Source organism: Pongo abelii, chromosome 10 (assembly GCF_028885655.2).
Source record: "Pongo abelii isolate AG06213 chromosome 10, NHGRI_mPonAbe1-v2.0_pri, whole genome shotgun sequence".
NCBI lineage: Eukaryota > Metazoa > Chordata > Mammalia > Primates > Hominidae > Pongo > Pongo abelii.
The window spans coordinates 26,061,097-26,077,633 of record NC_071995.2 but is presented as its reverse complement, the minus strand read 5'-3'; the positions used below and the strand labels follow the sequence as shown (position 1 = coordinate 26,077,633).

At 37.0% G+C, this 16,537-nt stretch overlaps 1 protein-coding gene across 5 annotated transcripts in view; it reads left to right on the top strand.

Moving 5' to 3' along the window:
• The window catches only part of BCAT1 (branched chain amino acid transaminase 1), a 133,397-nt gene extending 122,844 nt beyond the window's left edge, over positions 1-10,553 (top strand). For all 5 annotated transcript variants that reach the window (XM_002823032.6, XM_009247552.4, XM_063712068.1 and 2 more), the window contains one exon: positions 3,879-10,553. In XM_002823032.6, coding sequence (XP_002823078.1) covers positions 3,879-3,920 — 42 coding nt within the window. In that variant the 3' untranslated portion in view covers positions 3,921-10,553. The remainder of the gene's footprint in view (positions 1-3,878) is intronic.
• Positions 10,554-16,537: the final 5,984 nt, after the last annotated feature.

Below are 16,537 nucleotides of genomic sequence, written 5' to 3'. Positions count from 1 at the left end.
CTTCTAGAAATTGCTCACCTGGATAAGGCCTTGGTTGTCCTTTATGACTCATCTCGTTCAGGAGCCTTTTGAATCTCTCTTGAAGAATATTCCCTTCGCTCGGTCCAAATACGCATTGACTCACTTGAATGCTGCTTCTTCCTCCAGTTTCACAGTGCTGGGGATGATCCCGTAAGGCCTTTAAATTACATTATAATTAGTCACACACTTGTCTCTGCTCTGGGGCTGTTTGAATCGTTCACTCTATACCTCCAGTGTTCAGCACAGAGCCTAGGGTATAATGCATATGCAGTAATGTTTCTTGAAGGAGTGAATGGGCAAGTGAAACACCAAACAAATACTAAATAGCAAAACATGTATTGCTCTTGTATATTAACACATTCCGAGAAGAGATGGGAGGAAGATCTTGAATAATGTCAAATTATTTCTTAAGAGATCTTGATTTAGATTTTTTTCAAAATGAGATACATGTTGACACTGCTGTCAACAAATAATCAAATAAAAGCTAGAGCCTGGCTTTTAAGTATCGGGGGAGCATGTGTGAATAACGAGCATTGCAGCTGTTGAAGCTCCATAAAGTGGGAAGCAGTGACTGCAAAGATCCAGAGATGGACATCTGAAGCATAGGAAAGGGGCAGCTTGAATGAGATAGGAGCAGGATCTGTATTGATTGCAGGTCACCAGATAGAATTTAAAAAATCTATGTTCTCACTAGTGGCTACAGTTTTCTAAGCACAGATGACTATTAGTGGTTATTGTATGTTTCTTGTTTTCAATGGAGCAGTTCCATGACTTAGTTACATAAGAAGTTAAAGGCTCCACCCCCTTCCCTACCAATGTTCTAGGCTGTCCTCCATGTGCGTACAAACTTTGTTTCCAGACTGCCCTGGTGTGACTCAGTCCCTGGACCAGCTTCCCAGCCCCTTCTGTTTCCAGCACATCCTCCTCCACGTGTTACAGGATTACAAAGCTTTGCACAGCCTTTCAATAGGGTTTAGAGCAAGAATGACAGATTGCTACCTGGTAGGCAGCACTGACTATATTTTTATTGGCGTTGCATAGAGTGACTGCATGACACGCAGGTTGTGCTTTTGTTTTGCCAGGAATTTAAAGGCATTTAGCAAAGGCTGTATGAAATTATCTGCCTTATGTACCTCGAATGTGAGGTAATGAACTTGTCATTAGTCGTGTTTTAGTTTAGCGTTCTCGCTGGAATTTGCAAAAGATTAAAATTCTGCACATTTCATTAAGTCTTCCACATGGGCTCAAAATACCAACCCGCAGGCTCGACCTGACTTGCCACGTTGCTTTGACACCATCTCTGATTCCAGTGAACAAAACTAAGTAAGTGTGACTTACAGCCGCCCTACCAAACATTGAAGGTGTGAGCCTGCGCTGTTGTTTCGTAATGACAATGACAAGAGTATAATGACAAGAGTATAATGACATTCTAGTCCATGAAGACATGTTTTCTCTTTTCCCTCCCTCTATGTGTACTTACTTACTCTTAAGGAAATAATATAATTTCTACTTCTGCTTAAATCTGCCATCTCTACTTAGAATTATTTTCCCTTGAAAAATTAAATTGCATTATCCATCAACCAAATGGAAAATTTGATTACTAAATGCCTACATTATGAATTACCTGTAATATCACATTTCTTGGGCACTTCTCAGAATGCTATGATTTTACATAAAAGCATAAATTACAGAATAAGAGGAGTAAAGCTTAGTGCATATTATGCAGGTTCGCAGAGTGATATGTGGCCTACGACTGTCATTGTAATCAAAATTGATTTTTGATCATTTATAAAACTAAAACAACTAATTGAAAGCAAATTTACTTTAACTGATGAAATTCAAGATGAAGTGACAGTAGTCATGAATCACAGTTCTGTAGATCTGCTAAAATGCCAATGCACTGTTATTGATGGTGAAAGTGTTTAATATATTAATGGGAATCCAAGTAAGGAAAATAAAACACATATTTTGCCCTTACCTTAAGTCATGTTGACATCATACATAAATCAGGTAGAATTTGAAGATGTTTCATCCAGCATTCATCATGAAGCAACAGAGTCAATAGTGGGCAGTTACAGTCTGTAGGCAATGCTTTCTGGTGTGGATTATGCAAGAAACTTACAGTCATTTGGCTTCCTTTATTCCCCTTCGCATGTAAACTACCAGGTGGTAGGTAGACCCATTCTTGGCTGCCAGTATTTTTACCACTTGGATAGATTCTGCTCTCTGAGGTCTTTAAGAGAAACACAGCACATGTACATTGTGATATAGGAGAAAGAACATCAGACAGAGGCAGAGAACTGGGCTTGTCAAAATTAAGGGTGACTTAGAGCCTTAGTGTCCTTATATGTAAGATGAGAAGCTTGGATTAAAATTCATTGCTCCTTACACTTGATTTTTATGCAGCAGAACTTTCTTCAAAAGAGATCATTCCTGGAATCCCAATATACAAAATGGATAAAAGTAGGATTGTTCTGAAGTAAAGAAGTAAAATCCAGAGCCCCACTTACTTGAGTCATCCCCTACCTTTTAGATGGTCATTGACATTGTTTCTAGTTCAGAAATTCTGATGTTTTATATTAATTTAAACTAAAGTTAAATTAGGACTAGAACAGCCATTTCGTGTGAAAATAGACATAGTCTGAGTAATTTAGGCAAACCCATAGTGACAGATTTAGTGGCCTGATACACTGGCTTGGAAAGATCTGTTCCAAGTCAGTCTCAATACACAAGGCTCGGTGAACACGTGGAGAGCAGTTTTGGTGGTGGTCAAGAACATGGAATTTGCTGTGAGAGAGAGCTTGGTTAGGGTCTGGGCTCTTCCATTTGTTAACCGCAAACTTGAGCAAGTTATTCAATCTCCCTAATATTCAGTTTCCTCATCCATAAAATGTATTGATAATGGTACCTTCTGTGTACAGTTACTATGAGTATTAAATGAGCTAATAAGCCTGTGAAACTCCTGGCATGATGACAGTGGCCTACAGTAATTGCTCATAGAGGGAGAGCTTATTATAAACACAGGCATTTTTGTTGAATGACTGACTGACTGAATGAATATGGAACTAGCTTTCTATTTGTGATGTATGGAATATCTCTATTTCACTTAATTTCATTTTAAATATTAAAATTCAGGCTTGCTTTTAAACCAAAGTATTTGCTGATGCAAAGAATCAAATTCTGACTATTCCTTTTGAAGGAATAAGAAAAATCCTAACATAGCATGAACAACTTTGATTTAGAGAACAGAGTCTCTGTTAAAATCCATGGGACTTGTCGACTTCATATTTTTGTTTATGAACATAAAACATTCTTTAGTGCACGTCGGAATCATTTGATGCTTGCTGAATCACAGGTTGCTGGAACCTATCCCCGGATTCTGATTCACTCTGAGATGAGGTCTGGGAATTTGCATTTTTAACTTGTTGTCAGGTAATGATGATGCTAGTGGTCTGAGAATACACTTTGAGGATCACTTTTTCACAGTAAAAGTCACAGTCATTAAACAAGTTAACTCAATGAGAAATGATAATGAAAAGGCATGTACCTAAATAGATAAAGGACCTATACCAGCTATGAATTTGAGTTCAGCAATAATTGTAAAATTTGTAATACTTTTCAGGTATTTGGTTTTTAAAAAACTCCCTATGTATGCTTTTATCTTATGTTTTATATGGTGTCCCTCTTTTCCTCTCTTTCTCTGTAATCCAGTTTTTAATGTGAACATGTTTAATGTGAAAATGTTGTTCAAAGCAGAAGCGAACCTTTTGTGTAACCTTGGTGGTATTGTTTGTTTGTAAGCTATTTCTGCCCTGTTAGCTTCTGTACTGAAACATGTTTTCTTGCTTTTGTTGCAGTATGGAAGAGAAGAGAGCGACTGGACAATCGTGCTATCCTGAATGGAAAATAGAGGATACAATGGAAAATAGAGGATACCAACTGTATGCTACTGGGACAGACTGTTGCATTTGAATTGTGATAGATTTCTTTGGCTACCTGTGCATAATGTAGTTTGTAGTATCAGTGTGTTACAAGAGTGATTGTTTCTTCATGCCAGAGAAAATGAATTGCAATCATCAAATGGTGTTTTGTAACTTGGTAGTAGTAGCTTACCTTACCTTACCTAGAAAAATATTAATGTAAGCCATATAACATGGGATTTTCCTCAATGATTTTAGTGCCTCCCTTTGTACTTCACTCAGATACTAAATAGTAGTTTATTCTTTAATATAAGTTACATTCTGCTCCTCAACCAAATGCAATTTTTTGTGTGTGTTTGAAAGCTAATTTGAGAAAATTTCATAGGTTACATTTCCTGCAGCCTATCTTTATCCACAGAAAGTGTTTTCTTTTTTTTAAATCAAGACTTTTAAAACTGGATTTCCTCCCATCACTGTCTTTTGCAGGCCCTCCAAGTCCATCTTAAGGTAAATATCTGTGTTCTTCCTGATGTCACAATCCTGAGCATACCCTGTGCATTAGGAAGACCTGAGTGCATTTCCCACCATTGTCCTTTCCACATTATATTGTAGCTGTCTGTCTGTCAGGTGACTACAAGACTGAGGGTCTTGTGCCTTATAGATCTTTGTATCCCCAATGGTTGACACATAGTAGGTACTCAGTAAATGGTTTTATAATGAATCAATGAACATTTTGCTTCTATAGAAGTGTACCTTCTTTGTTTCTATATTATGAAACCTCTTTATTAGAATTTGTGATTGATTCTGACAGTGTATAGATTTACCTTATATTGTCTTTATTTTCCATGAGCTACTAAGTCATTAGAGATACTCTGAAGCATAGTTAGTTTAGGAAATCATTTCATATTGATTGTGTTAGAATTATCTTGGAATTGAAGATATATCCCTAGAGCAGGGGACCCCAACCCGCAGGCCATGGGCCACACAGCAGGAGATGAGTGGTGGGCCATCGAGAAGCTTCATCTGTATTTATGGCTACTTCTCATCACTCAAATTACCACCTGAACTCCACCTCTTGTCAGGTCAGTGGCAGCATTAGATTCTCATAGGAGTACAAATCCTATTGTGAACTCTGCGTGCAAGGGATCCAGGCTATGCGCTCCTTATGAGAATCTAATGCCTGATGATCTGAGGTGGAACAGTTTCATCCTGAAACCACCCTTCACCCTGCAGTCTGTGGAAAAATTGTCTTCCACAAAACCAGTCCCTGGTGCCAAAAAGGTTGGGGACCACTGCTCTAGAGAGACGTCATGATATCATACCAACCAAATGGAAATGACAAATGTTTTATGCTAAGTGTTAATTGCAGAAATAAATCTTTTTTTTTTTTTTTTTTTTTTGGTAGAAAACAAAGAGGCATACTCTGATTTTCATACTCTGTTTTTGCAGGTGCTCTTTTCTTTGAATGGAGATTTGATGAGCAAGTGGTTAGGATACAGGGAGAGCTATTATGGGTGATATTTTCCTTGTTTAGGAGCTGTGAGTTAAAATTGTATCCTTTCTGGTTTATCTAAGGAAAGTCAAATCTTGACAGAAAACATTTTTCCTTGGAAGGTCAATTCTCAGACACTGTATTTTGGTTTCCCTCAGTCCTCATAACTTCCTTCTTGCTGAACATATTTTATTATCTTTTCAGAGAAGGAAAAACAAAAGGATTCGAAAAGTTTGATGCATTGGAAAAATTTCCTTGAGGCATTTAGCAACGCATAGCAAATGGACTTTGATTCTTTTCCAAAACTTTTAGCCATAGGGTCTTTTATAGACAGGGATAGTAAAATGAAAATTGAGAAATATAAGATGAAAAGGAATGGTAAAAATATCTTTTAGGGGGCTTTTAATTGGTGATCGGAAATCTTGGGAGAAGCTGTTCTTTTCAGGCCTGAGGTGCTCTTGACTGTCGCCTGCGCACTGTGTACCCCAAGCAGCAGTCTAAGGGTGTGCTTTCGCCTTGGCTAACTCCTTTGACCTCATTCTTCATATAGTAGTCTAGGAAAAAGTTGCAGGTAATTCAAACTGTCTAGTGGTACATAGTAACTAAATTTCTATTCCTATGAGAAATGAGAATTATTTATTTGCCATCAGTACATTTTATACTTTGCATCTCCAAATTTATTGTGGCGAGACTTGTCCATTGTGAAAGTTAGAGAACATTATGTTTGTATCTTTTCTTTCATAAAACCTTAAGAGCATTTTTAAGCCCTTTTCATCAGACCCAGTGAAAACTAAGGATAGATGTTTAAAAACTGGAGGTCTCCTGATAAGGAGAACACAATCCACCATTGTCATTTAAGTAATAAGACAGGAAATTGACCTTGACGCTTTCTTGTTAAATAGATTTAACAGGAACATCTGCACATCTTTTTTCCTTGTGCACTATTTGTTTAATTGCAGTGGATTAATACAGCAAGAGTGCCACATTATAACTAGGCAATTATCCATTCTTCAAGACTTAGTTATTGTCACACTAATTGATCATTTAAGGCATAAGATGGTCTAGCATTAGGAACATGTGAAGCTAATCTGCTCAAAAAGATCAACAAATTAATATTGTTGCTGATATTTGCATAATTGGCTGCAATTATTTAATGTTTAATTGGGTTGATCAAATGAGATTCAGCAATTCACAAGTGCATTAATATAAACAGAACTGGTGGCACTTAAAATGATGATTAACTTATATTGCATGTTCTCTTCCTTTCACTTTTTTCAGTTTTTACATTTCAGACCGAGTTTGTCAGCTTTGTTGAAAACACATCAGTAGAAACCAAGATTTTAAAATGAAGTATCAAGACAAAGGCAAAACCTGAGCAGTTCCTAAAAAGATTTGCTGTTAGAAATTTTCTTTGTGGCAGTCATTTATTAAGGATTCAACTCGTGATACACCAAAAGAAGACTTCAGAGACGTGTTCCATGCTCTCTAGTACAGGAATAAATAAATTTATAACACCTGCTTTAGCCTTTGTTTTCAAAAGCACAAAGGAAAAGTAAAAGGGAAAGAGAAACAAGTGACTGAGAAGTCTTGTTAAGGAATCAGGTTTTTTTCTACCTGGTAAACTTTCTCTATTCTTTTCTCAAAAGATTCTTGTAAGAAAAAATGTAAGAAAAAAAAAACAGAGTCAGAGGCAGGCAGTAGCAAGAAAGCAGAGCGTAACATCAGCTAGATGGTGACATGCAATGTCAGCTCTCTTGAAGACATGGGAAACCTACGTTATACACCTTGGGTTAAAATTCTTCACCATATTAGTTTTGTTGCTTCATAAAATTTACCTAAGCAAGTGGTCTTGCTTGCCTCAAATCCAAGCAGTCTTGAACACTTGAAGGCAATTAATGAGTATATCTTAGTCAAAAGAATTGTTGGAGCTTTTTATTAAAGCTGCAGTTTCAGTTCTGCTTTTGGGGAATTGTGCTATGAAAGCAGCTGCCAAAATAAGCTCATTTATTTTCTTCAGTCCCACTCAGTGCTCAGTCACTATATTCTGTTTCCTTTTTTTTTTTTCAAGTTGCATGTTTGGTTTCCCCTTATGATTGGGAAAGATGAATTTTCAGCAGAAAACAGTGTCTGTTCACTTTCAAAGAGTGATAGTTTCTAAAACATTTAGAGCAATAAATATTCATCAGAGGTACCAAGTAAGCTGGCAGAAGACTTAAAGGTTAGAGAAACCCCTTATTTCATGTCTTGATTCTAAAATGATCAAAGTACTTTTCCTTGTAATGTGGATTTCTTCTTATGTGGATATGCAAAAACTTCAGTTATAACTAGTAATGCTAGCAGGTAATTTCAGTGGACATTTTTATAACAACTGTCACTTTGTTTTGCCACATGTAGAGTTTGTTCAGCTATTTTCCAGACATCTCCCCCCAAAAGGAGGCAAAGGGTACCAGCTTTTCAATGAGCATTACCTATTACTTGGCAAAGATGATGAAGACTCTATTAATAGTTCATTTGATAAATGTTGACATAACCAACAACAGAGATTAGGAAGTTAGTTTTAAGAAATCAATGGCATATAGACATTACCCTCATGGAGTTTGTCCTACTGCTTGAACTGATAGTAGCTATAAAAGCAATAGTTAGATAGCTGAATAGTTAGATCATAAGCAAGGAAGGCCAGAACCCATCTCTTATCAAGAAATCAATGAGTAGTTTATCTCATTTTTAAAGCAACTTTATCCTTCTTTAATTCCTTCCTTTCTTCTAGTGCAAAACTACTTAATAAGGTTGGTGTTTAGGTTAGTGTTCACACCACTCCTCATCTGGTGTGAATTACCTTCTCTTTCTTTACTGTTTACTACCAACCAGTACATGTGTTGACTGCATTCTTTTCAAACAATGTTGAGTTATCATGGTGCGTCTAATAAATTAACACCACAGATTACAGCATCCTTGCTGATTTTCTTAGCAAAGCCAGATTATATGGAAATAAACAAAGAAAATGATCCTAGAGTGAATTTTTCTAGAAAATATCTATTATGAACCATGCTGTTTAAAGTATTAGCTTGAAGGTGATGGATCCAGCTATTCAGAAAATAACTTTCATATAACCATAATTTTGCACAGTATGAGGTCTTAAATGTGTTGAAAGAGATAAATTTTTTATCATTACCACAAACCCCTTTTAAAGATTCAAAGGTGGAAGAAAGTGATTTATTTTTTCTCTTCAGCATACATATATAAAAGACTTCTCAGATGTTTAATTTGGGGAGGTTGATAATGAAACATATCAACAGAGTATAGTAGTTATAGTAGTGTTTGTGGGTAAATAATTTCCTGGGGTCAGACATATATAAACATATTTGCTTCAAAATGATAAAGGCATGAAATCAGTCTTAAAAATTGAAATGGGGGGTGATGGGGGAGAAAAAGAAGAACAAATTTGAAGTGCCCTTTCAAATCTGCTGGATACAAGCATTGAAGTTTTAAGTCATCTTATTCTGTCTGAAAGTGTATTTTTCATTCTACAATAGACCCAATCAACAAGACCTATAACTTGAGTTGCATGATGTTCGGTTTATATAATCTACTGTTGGGATGGTAAGAATTGATGTAGGCTGTGGTGTAGGAATGAATTAAAATATAGTTTCACTGGCTTTTCTCTACATATCCACTATCACAATGGCTAGGTTTCCTGTTGCTCACTATTGGATTCTGGAGAAAAATTTAATGAAAGGTGTTGTCAGAGGAAGAATAAGTGGAGGTAGAGAAGAAAGGAATGATAGAAGAGGGGAAAAAAACAAAACATATTTTTGTGTTATCCAAAGGAGCTTTTTTCTTATTCTGTCAAGCATTGAGATCTTCTTCATCTTTCAATGTAGTTGCTAAATACAAATAATGCTGCTAGGTAGTGAGTAAATATAGCAAACACTTCATCAGATATTAGAATTAGGTCACACTACTGAGGTTATAATCTGAAGGTTGTGTTACATAGAAACCACTTTAGATTATTATCAACTTGGACTAGACTTTATTTTATAATTGTGTAGTCAGTAATATCTATTGTGTCATTTCTTCAACCATTTTATTCTAAGATCCATGAAGCTTCTTGAGGCCAAATAAAATAATAAGTTTAGACAAGAAGTAGACTGTGACTTCTTTCCCTTAGAGATACCATTTACTATCCCCCATCCTGATAGGTGGAAGGTTTACTGAATTGGAAATTGGTTGACTATTAGTTTTTAACTAAAATGTGCAATAACACATTGCAGTTTCCTCAAACTAGTTTCCTATGATCATTAAAGTCATTCTCAGGGTTAAGAAAGGAATGTAAATATCTGCCTCAATTTGTACTTCACCAATAAGTTTTTGAAGAGTGCAGATTTTGAGTCAGATCTTAAACATAAACTCACAAATCTGGATGCATTTCTAAATTCTGCAAATGTTTCCTAGGGTGACTTAACAACAATGAATAATCCCACAATATACCTAGCTACCTAATACATGGAGCTGGGGCTCAACCCACTGTTTTTAAGAATTTGCACTAACTTGTGGCTGAGGAAAAATAAGTAGTTCGAGGAAGTAGTTTTTAAATTCTAGCTTATAGATAGAAACAGAATATCAACTTAATTATGAAATTGTTAGAACCTGTTCTCTTGTATCTGAATCTGATTGCAATTACTATTGTAATCATAAACTCCAGCCATTGCAGGTCTCAAATATCTTAGCTGTGTAGTGATTCTTGAAATTCTTTTTAAGAAAAATTGAGTAGAAAGAAATAAACCCTTTGTAAATGAGGCTTGGCTTTTATGAAAGATCATCCACAGGCTATGTTAAAAGGATTTTAGCTCACTAAAAGTGTAATAATGGAAATGTGGAAAATATCATAGGTAAAGGAAACTACCTCATTCTCTGAAGGTTTTGTAGAAGCACAATTAAACATTCTAAAATGGCTTTGTTACACCAGAACCATCTGGTGTGAAGAACTCTATATTTGCATGTTGAGAGGGCGTGGAATAATTGTATTTTGCTGGCAATAGACACATTCTTTATTATTTGCAGATTCCTCATCAAATCTGTAATTATGCAGTTTCTGTTATCAATAAAACAAAAGAATCCTGTTTGTGTGGTTTCATGAAATCAGCATTGTTGAATGCATGAAGTAATAATGCTAAATTAACATTTTTATGATGTCCCAAGGTTTCTGGTCAAGGGAAGTAAATGTAGGATAGTATTTTTACACCAAAATGACACAGAGAGAATTCAGCACACCAGAAAGACCAGAAACCACACCACTGGATAGAAATTAAATATGTTTCTTTTTCAAACATTTGGACAAGAAAAAAAATGGGCATTTAAAAATTCTTCCTTCCTCTGGTTATGGATTTATCTGTAGTAAAACTTAGCTTTGCCGTTTGAGATTTGCACAGAATGGGGGGAATAGATTACCTCTTCCCATTCATTGTCATAGTGGATCTACCTCACTGGTAAACACCATACATCTATATGTGGTTAACTAGCTTTAGAATAAAAGAAACTTTAAAAAGTAAAAGGCCTAGAGGTCTTCAATGAAGTGTCCATTTTAGCCAAATCAGGCCTTCTAGAAATTGTCCTGAAAAGCACCAAGGGAGAATAAAGCCATGTGCAGAATTACCCAAGGGTCACACATTTTGTATTAATTTTCTTATAATTTGCCCAAATGATTTGAAGTACAGCAAAGCCTGAAGTTTTGCAAAGAGTTACTGTAAACCGAACTTAAAAATGTCAGAGTGCTCAGTGACCCACTTCTCCAGACCCTGTCAACCTGTGAAAATATTGGCCTTTATTCAGATCTCTCAAGAAGTTACGTGCAGAGTTTGGAAGGTCTAGGCAAAGGTTATTAGTCAAGTGTTCTTACAGTGTCAACGCTCAACTCCCACAAGCGTGAGAAAGAGAGACCTGTCATTCCTGAGGGTGATGACATACATTTACTGGAGCTTATATAATTTATCAGATAAGACAGCAGTCTCCTTCAGGGTAGAAAGTGTGTTTTCTACATTGATTTAGTACAAAACAAAAAGAAAAAAGGGGATATTTCAAATTTTATGATTATTTTTCTGCTAAGCTGATTCAGTGTGATTTAAGCATATTTTTCAAATCATGAATCTGATTCCATATACATATGTGCCTTACATTGTGATCATTTATTTTTAAGTGAAATATGCTATCATAGCCTGACTTTTTGTATAGTGGCGACAACTTGCAGGATCGCATTTCTATAACCAAACGGCCCACAGCTGAGATGTAGATGCTTCTTATGGTCTGTAGAATAATCACTGGGCTTGTTCTCTAGCTATATCTGTATGCAATAGGGACAGTGTTGATCAAAACCCATGATCATTGTCTCCAAAGGTCTTTGTCACTAAGCCACTAGGGATTCTGAAAAGTTCATGAGCTGAAACAAATAAATTGAGTTGGAAGATTCATGTTGACTGTTTGTATCCCAAATGCAATATACCAGTTTTTGAAGCTGAACTGATTACATTAAAAAGAGATCAAGCTGCATTTGTTTTAAAAATAGTTACATGACCAAAAGGTGCTCAACATCATTGATCATTAGATATGTGCAATCAAACCTGCAATGAGATATCATTTCACCCCAGTTAAAATTACCTATATCCAAAATACAGGTAACAACAAATGCTGGTAAGGGTGCAGAGAAAAGAGAACTCTCTTACACTGTTGGTGGGAATGTAAATTCATACAACCACCATGGAGAACAGGTTGGAGGTTCCTCAAAAAACTAAACATTGAGGTATGATATGATCCAGGAATCCCACTGCTAGGTATGTATCCAAAAGAAAGGAACTCATTACATCAAAAAGATATCTACAATTCTGTTTTTGTTACAGCACTGTTTACAATAGCTATGATTTGGAAGCAACCTGAGTGTCCATCAATAGATGAATGGATGAAGAAAATGTGGTACATGTATACAATGGAGTACTATTCAGCCTGAAAAAAGAATGAGATCCTGTCATTTGCAACAACTTGAATTGAACTGGAGGTCATTATGTTAAGTGAAATAAGCCAGGCACAGAAAGACAAACTTTGCATGTTCTCACTTATTTGTGGGATCTAAAAGAACAATTGAACTCATGGAGATAGAGAGTAGAAGAATGATTATCAGAGGCCGGGAAGGGTAGTGGTGGTGGGGAGGCCAGAAGAAGTGGGGATGGTTGATGAGTACAAAAAAATAGAAAGAATGAATAAGACCTCCTATTTGATATCACAAAAAGGTTACTATAGTCAATAATAACCTAATTGTACATTTTGAAATAACTTAGAGTATAATTGGATTGTTTGTAACTCAAAGCATAAACGCACTAGGGGATGCATACCCCATTCTCCACGATGTGCTTATTTCACACTTCATGCCGGTGTCCAAACATCTCATGTACCCCATAAATATATACACCTACTATGTACCCACAGAAATTAAAAATGTAAAGATAGTTACATAATCTAGGAAACAGTTCTCATCAAAAATTTATTTGTGATAATGATAAGCAAAGGTGACACAAACTTTAATCTCTGGCTTCTTCCAAGCCATTGTAGGATGTCACAAAACAGCTTTCTTAACATGCAAGTAGCCTAATAATTAACAGGTTGGTTAAGGGCCATTGGCTGATCCTGTGATCTTGAGTAAGTTTCTTAAATTGGCAAAAAGAAAAAAAAAAAAGGAGATCATAATAGTACCAATCTTATTGGTTATAAGGATTAGCGAGAATATAAATACCTTACAACAGTTCGTGTGTAAAATGTAAACTGATGGAATTTTATTAAAAATAAATGAATGAGGCCGGGAGTGGTGGCTAACGCCTGTAATCCCAGCACTTTGGGAGGCCGAGGCGGGTGGATCACGAGGTCAGGAGATCGAGACCATCCTGGCTAACACGGTGAAACCCCGTCTCTACTAAAAACACAAAAAAATCTGCCAGGCACAGTGGCGGGAGCCTCCCAGCTACTCGGGAGGCTGAGGCAGGAGAATGGTGTGAACCCGGGAGGCGGAGCTTGCAGTGAGCCGAGATGGCTCCAAAGCACTCCAGCCTGGGCTGGGCGACAGAGTGAGACTCCGTCTAAAAAAAAATAAATAAACAATAAATAAATAAATAAACCCCAAGACAGAAAGGGGCTAATAGCTCACAAAAGTTCTGTGTGAAGAAGCTGTGGCGACAACTTGCAGGATCGCATTTCTGTAACCAAATAGCCAACAGCCGAGATGTAGATGCTTCTTATGTCTGTAGAATAATCACTGGGCTTGTTCTCTAGCTATGTCTTACGCAACAGGGAGTGTTCATCGAAACCCATGGTCGTTCCTCTCCACCCAGTGGAGGTGGTAAATGTTCCTAGGTTCAGAGCACAGCTACTTGGGACAGGGGGATAATCAAGCATTCCTAGACTGCTTAGAGTGAGTTAAAAATGTGTGATTTACTCAAGTCTGGAGGTAAAAACCAGGGCTGGATTAAGCAACGATGATCGATTATTGAAAAAATAGACGTTTTTCATTTTTACAAATATGAGTTCTATGTTCCCCATTAATACAACAGTGATGATTCATTTCATGCATCAACTTAAGTAGGCTATGGTGCCCTCTTGATTAGTAAAACACTAACCTAGATGTGGCTGCGAAGTTATCTTTTAGATGTGATTAATATTTAAATCAGTAGACTGAGAAAAGCAGATCACCCTCTGTAATGTGAGTGGGCCTCATCCGATCCATTGAAGGCCTTAAGAGCAAAGACAGGTTTTCCAAAGAAGAAGGAATTTGGCCTTAAAACCGCAACATGGAAATTCTGCCTGAATTTCCAACCTGCTTGGCCTGCCCTGCAGATTTCAGACTCAAGATCACAATGTCAACTCTTACCTGAATTTCCAACCAGTTGGCTTGCTGTACAGAATGTGGACTCGCCAGCCTCCACAATTTTATGAGACAATTGAATTCCTTAGAAAAAATTAATCTCTCTCTTCATGTATATATGTAGATAGATGGGTATAGATAGTGGTATAGTTCCTATTTATTCTTTATAGAATCCTGACAAATACAACAACAAACAGCATTTTTACTTACAGTTTCCTCTACTAAGTAAAAAATCATGTAGTGTATTGTTCTCTTTTGACTCAGGCAAGCCTATTCGTTCAGAAAATTGTTCATCACATAAGGCACTAGTGATAGTGTACTCTAATCATAAACATAGTACCTAAGAAAAAAATAAGAATTCCAGGACGGGCAACGTTGCACAACCCAAAGTAACTAAACGAGGGCGGACATCAAAAGTATATTTTCAGGCATCAATGGGAGAAATAGTTCTGAGTGTTAGGCCATGAAATGCCTTAAATTATTGTTATTATTATTGTGTTTAGGGCCTGAATCTATTCCCCGAGAATGCAACATGGCCAAAAGTAGACAGAAAAAGCTTTTTTTGGTATAACTGAAGGATGGGATGATTTTGTCATGTAAGAGCCATTCTAATGATAAAAGTCAGCTTCATAGTTTTACTAAAATGTGTGGCTGCAGTGATCATCATGGGTGTCACCCAGACCTCTTGTCTACACAGTATGACAATCAGGTTCAGCCCTAGACTTACTGGTGCTCCCACTACCAGGTTCAAGTTAGGAAACATCTTTGTAGTCATTTCGACTTTTATATCTCCGTATTCCACATGTATTAAAGTTATCTTTTGCAAGTCAGTTTTTGTAAACTCCTGAATAAAAACTAATTGATCTGCATCTGCAGTGAGATTTGACAAGGCAACTTAAAAGGCAGTAAGGAGCTGAACAAGGTTAAGTGAGGGAGACAGGGATTATCCACAGCAGCTCCTCACCAGTTTGGTTCTCACAAAAGGAGAAGATGATCTCATATTTTGCATGAAGGAAAGGAAGAGAATTTTCCTTGGACTTGCTTGTTTCATAGTCATGAGGTTAACGGTTGCATTTTCTGCAAGAGCATTTTCCACCCAGTTTAATGCAAACTTTCTTTAACAGCAATCCTCCTCCTCCTGATACTATTCAATAATTATTATTCTTGCTAATCATCGACTTGAATGGCTAGATTTCACAGTCAAGTGTACAAAGTCTGGTAGATAATTTGTTTTTATATTTCCCTTTTATTCATAATCATTCAATTTCCCCATAGCCATCTAGGAGACTATGAGAACTTGTAATTATTTATGTCAATGTTTGCCTCTCCCACTAGACTAGTAATTCTTCAAGATATTACATCTAACACATTTTCCTATATTCTCAGAACAAAATTCTTTAATCACATATGAATAGTATGCATTGAGCCTCCAGCCTAGTGTCTGACATCTAGTAATCACAAAATATTTGGCAGACCTATCTGGGCACCATTTAGCTCCAAGGATTGAAGGCTTCTGGTTTCCAGGCTCAATCTCACCCAATGCATGAGTTAATTGGCAATAGGCCTGATAGTGCATTAACAGCTGAGGTTCAGGGGCATGAGCTTAGCTTTGCTGTCCTAATCCCAGCATCTGGTATCTCTTGGATGAGTCCATGGGTTTCACCAAGCTAGAGCTTTCTCCCTAACCCACAAGATGTGTGTCTATCCATCCTGATTGACTGGATTTCTGCCCTGGTATAGTTCTCTGTAACAGGCAGTGTGCCCAGAGTCTCAGCCCGCTTGACCAGGGCCCAACCACCTTCTCAAGCCTGGACTTTGTCTCTTCCCACCCAGATATAGATGGGTCCAGTTTCCATCTAGATGGACATCTTTCAAACATAACCATGACCTCTTGCTCAATTATGGTTATTGCTAAACCCCATCAACCAGCCTTTAACTCTTCAATACTAAGAATGGCTTTCATTAGACCCAAGTTTGCCATAACCCCTTGGATATGGTAATTTGAACTAGTCCCTACCTCCTTCAGCTTGCCTGGCTCTGGTCTGTAATGCTTTGTCTGTCAGTTTGCTCTCTAGGTCTCAACTTATAAGAACTCCCTCTTGGTCCAAAGAGGCAACCATTTAGCTTGGAAAATCATGTTAGCTTCTTGCTGTCTGGGTTTTCTCTCCTTTAATTAATTTTTTTTTCTTAGGGAGTAATGTCTTT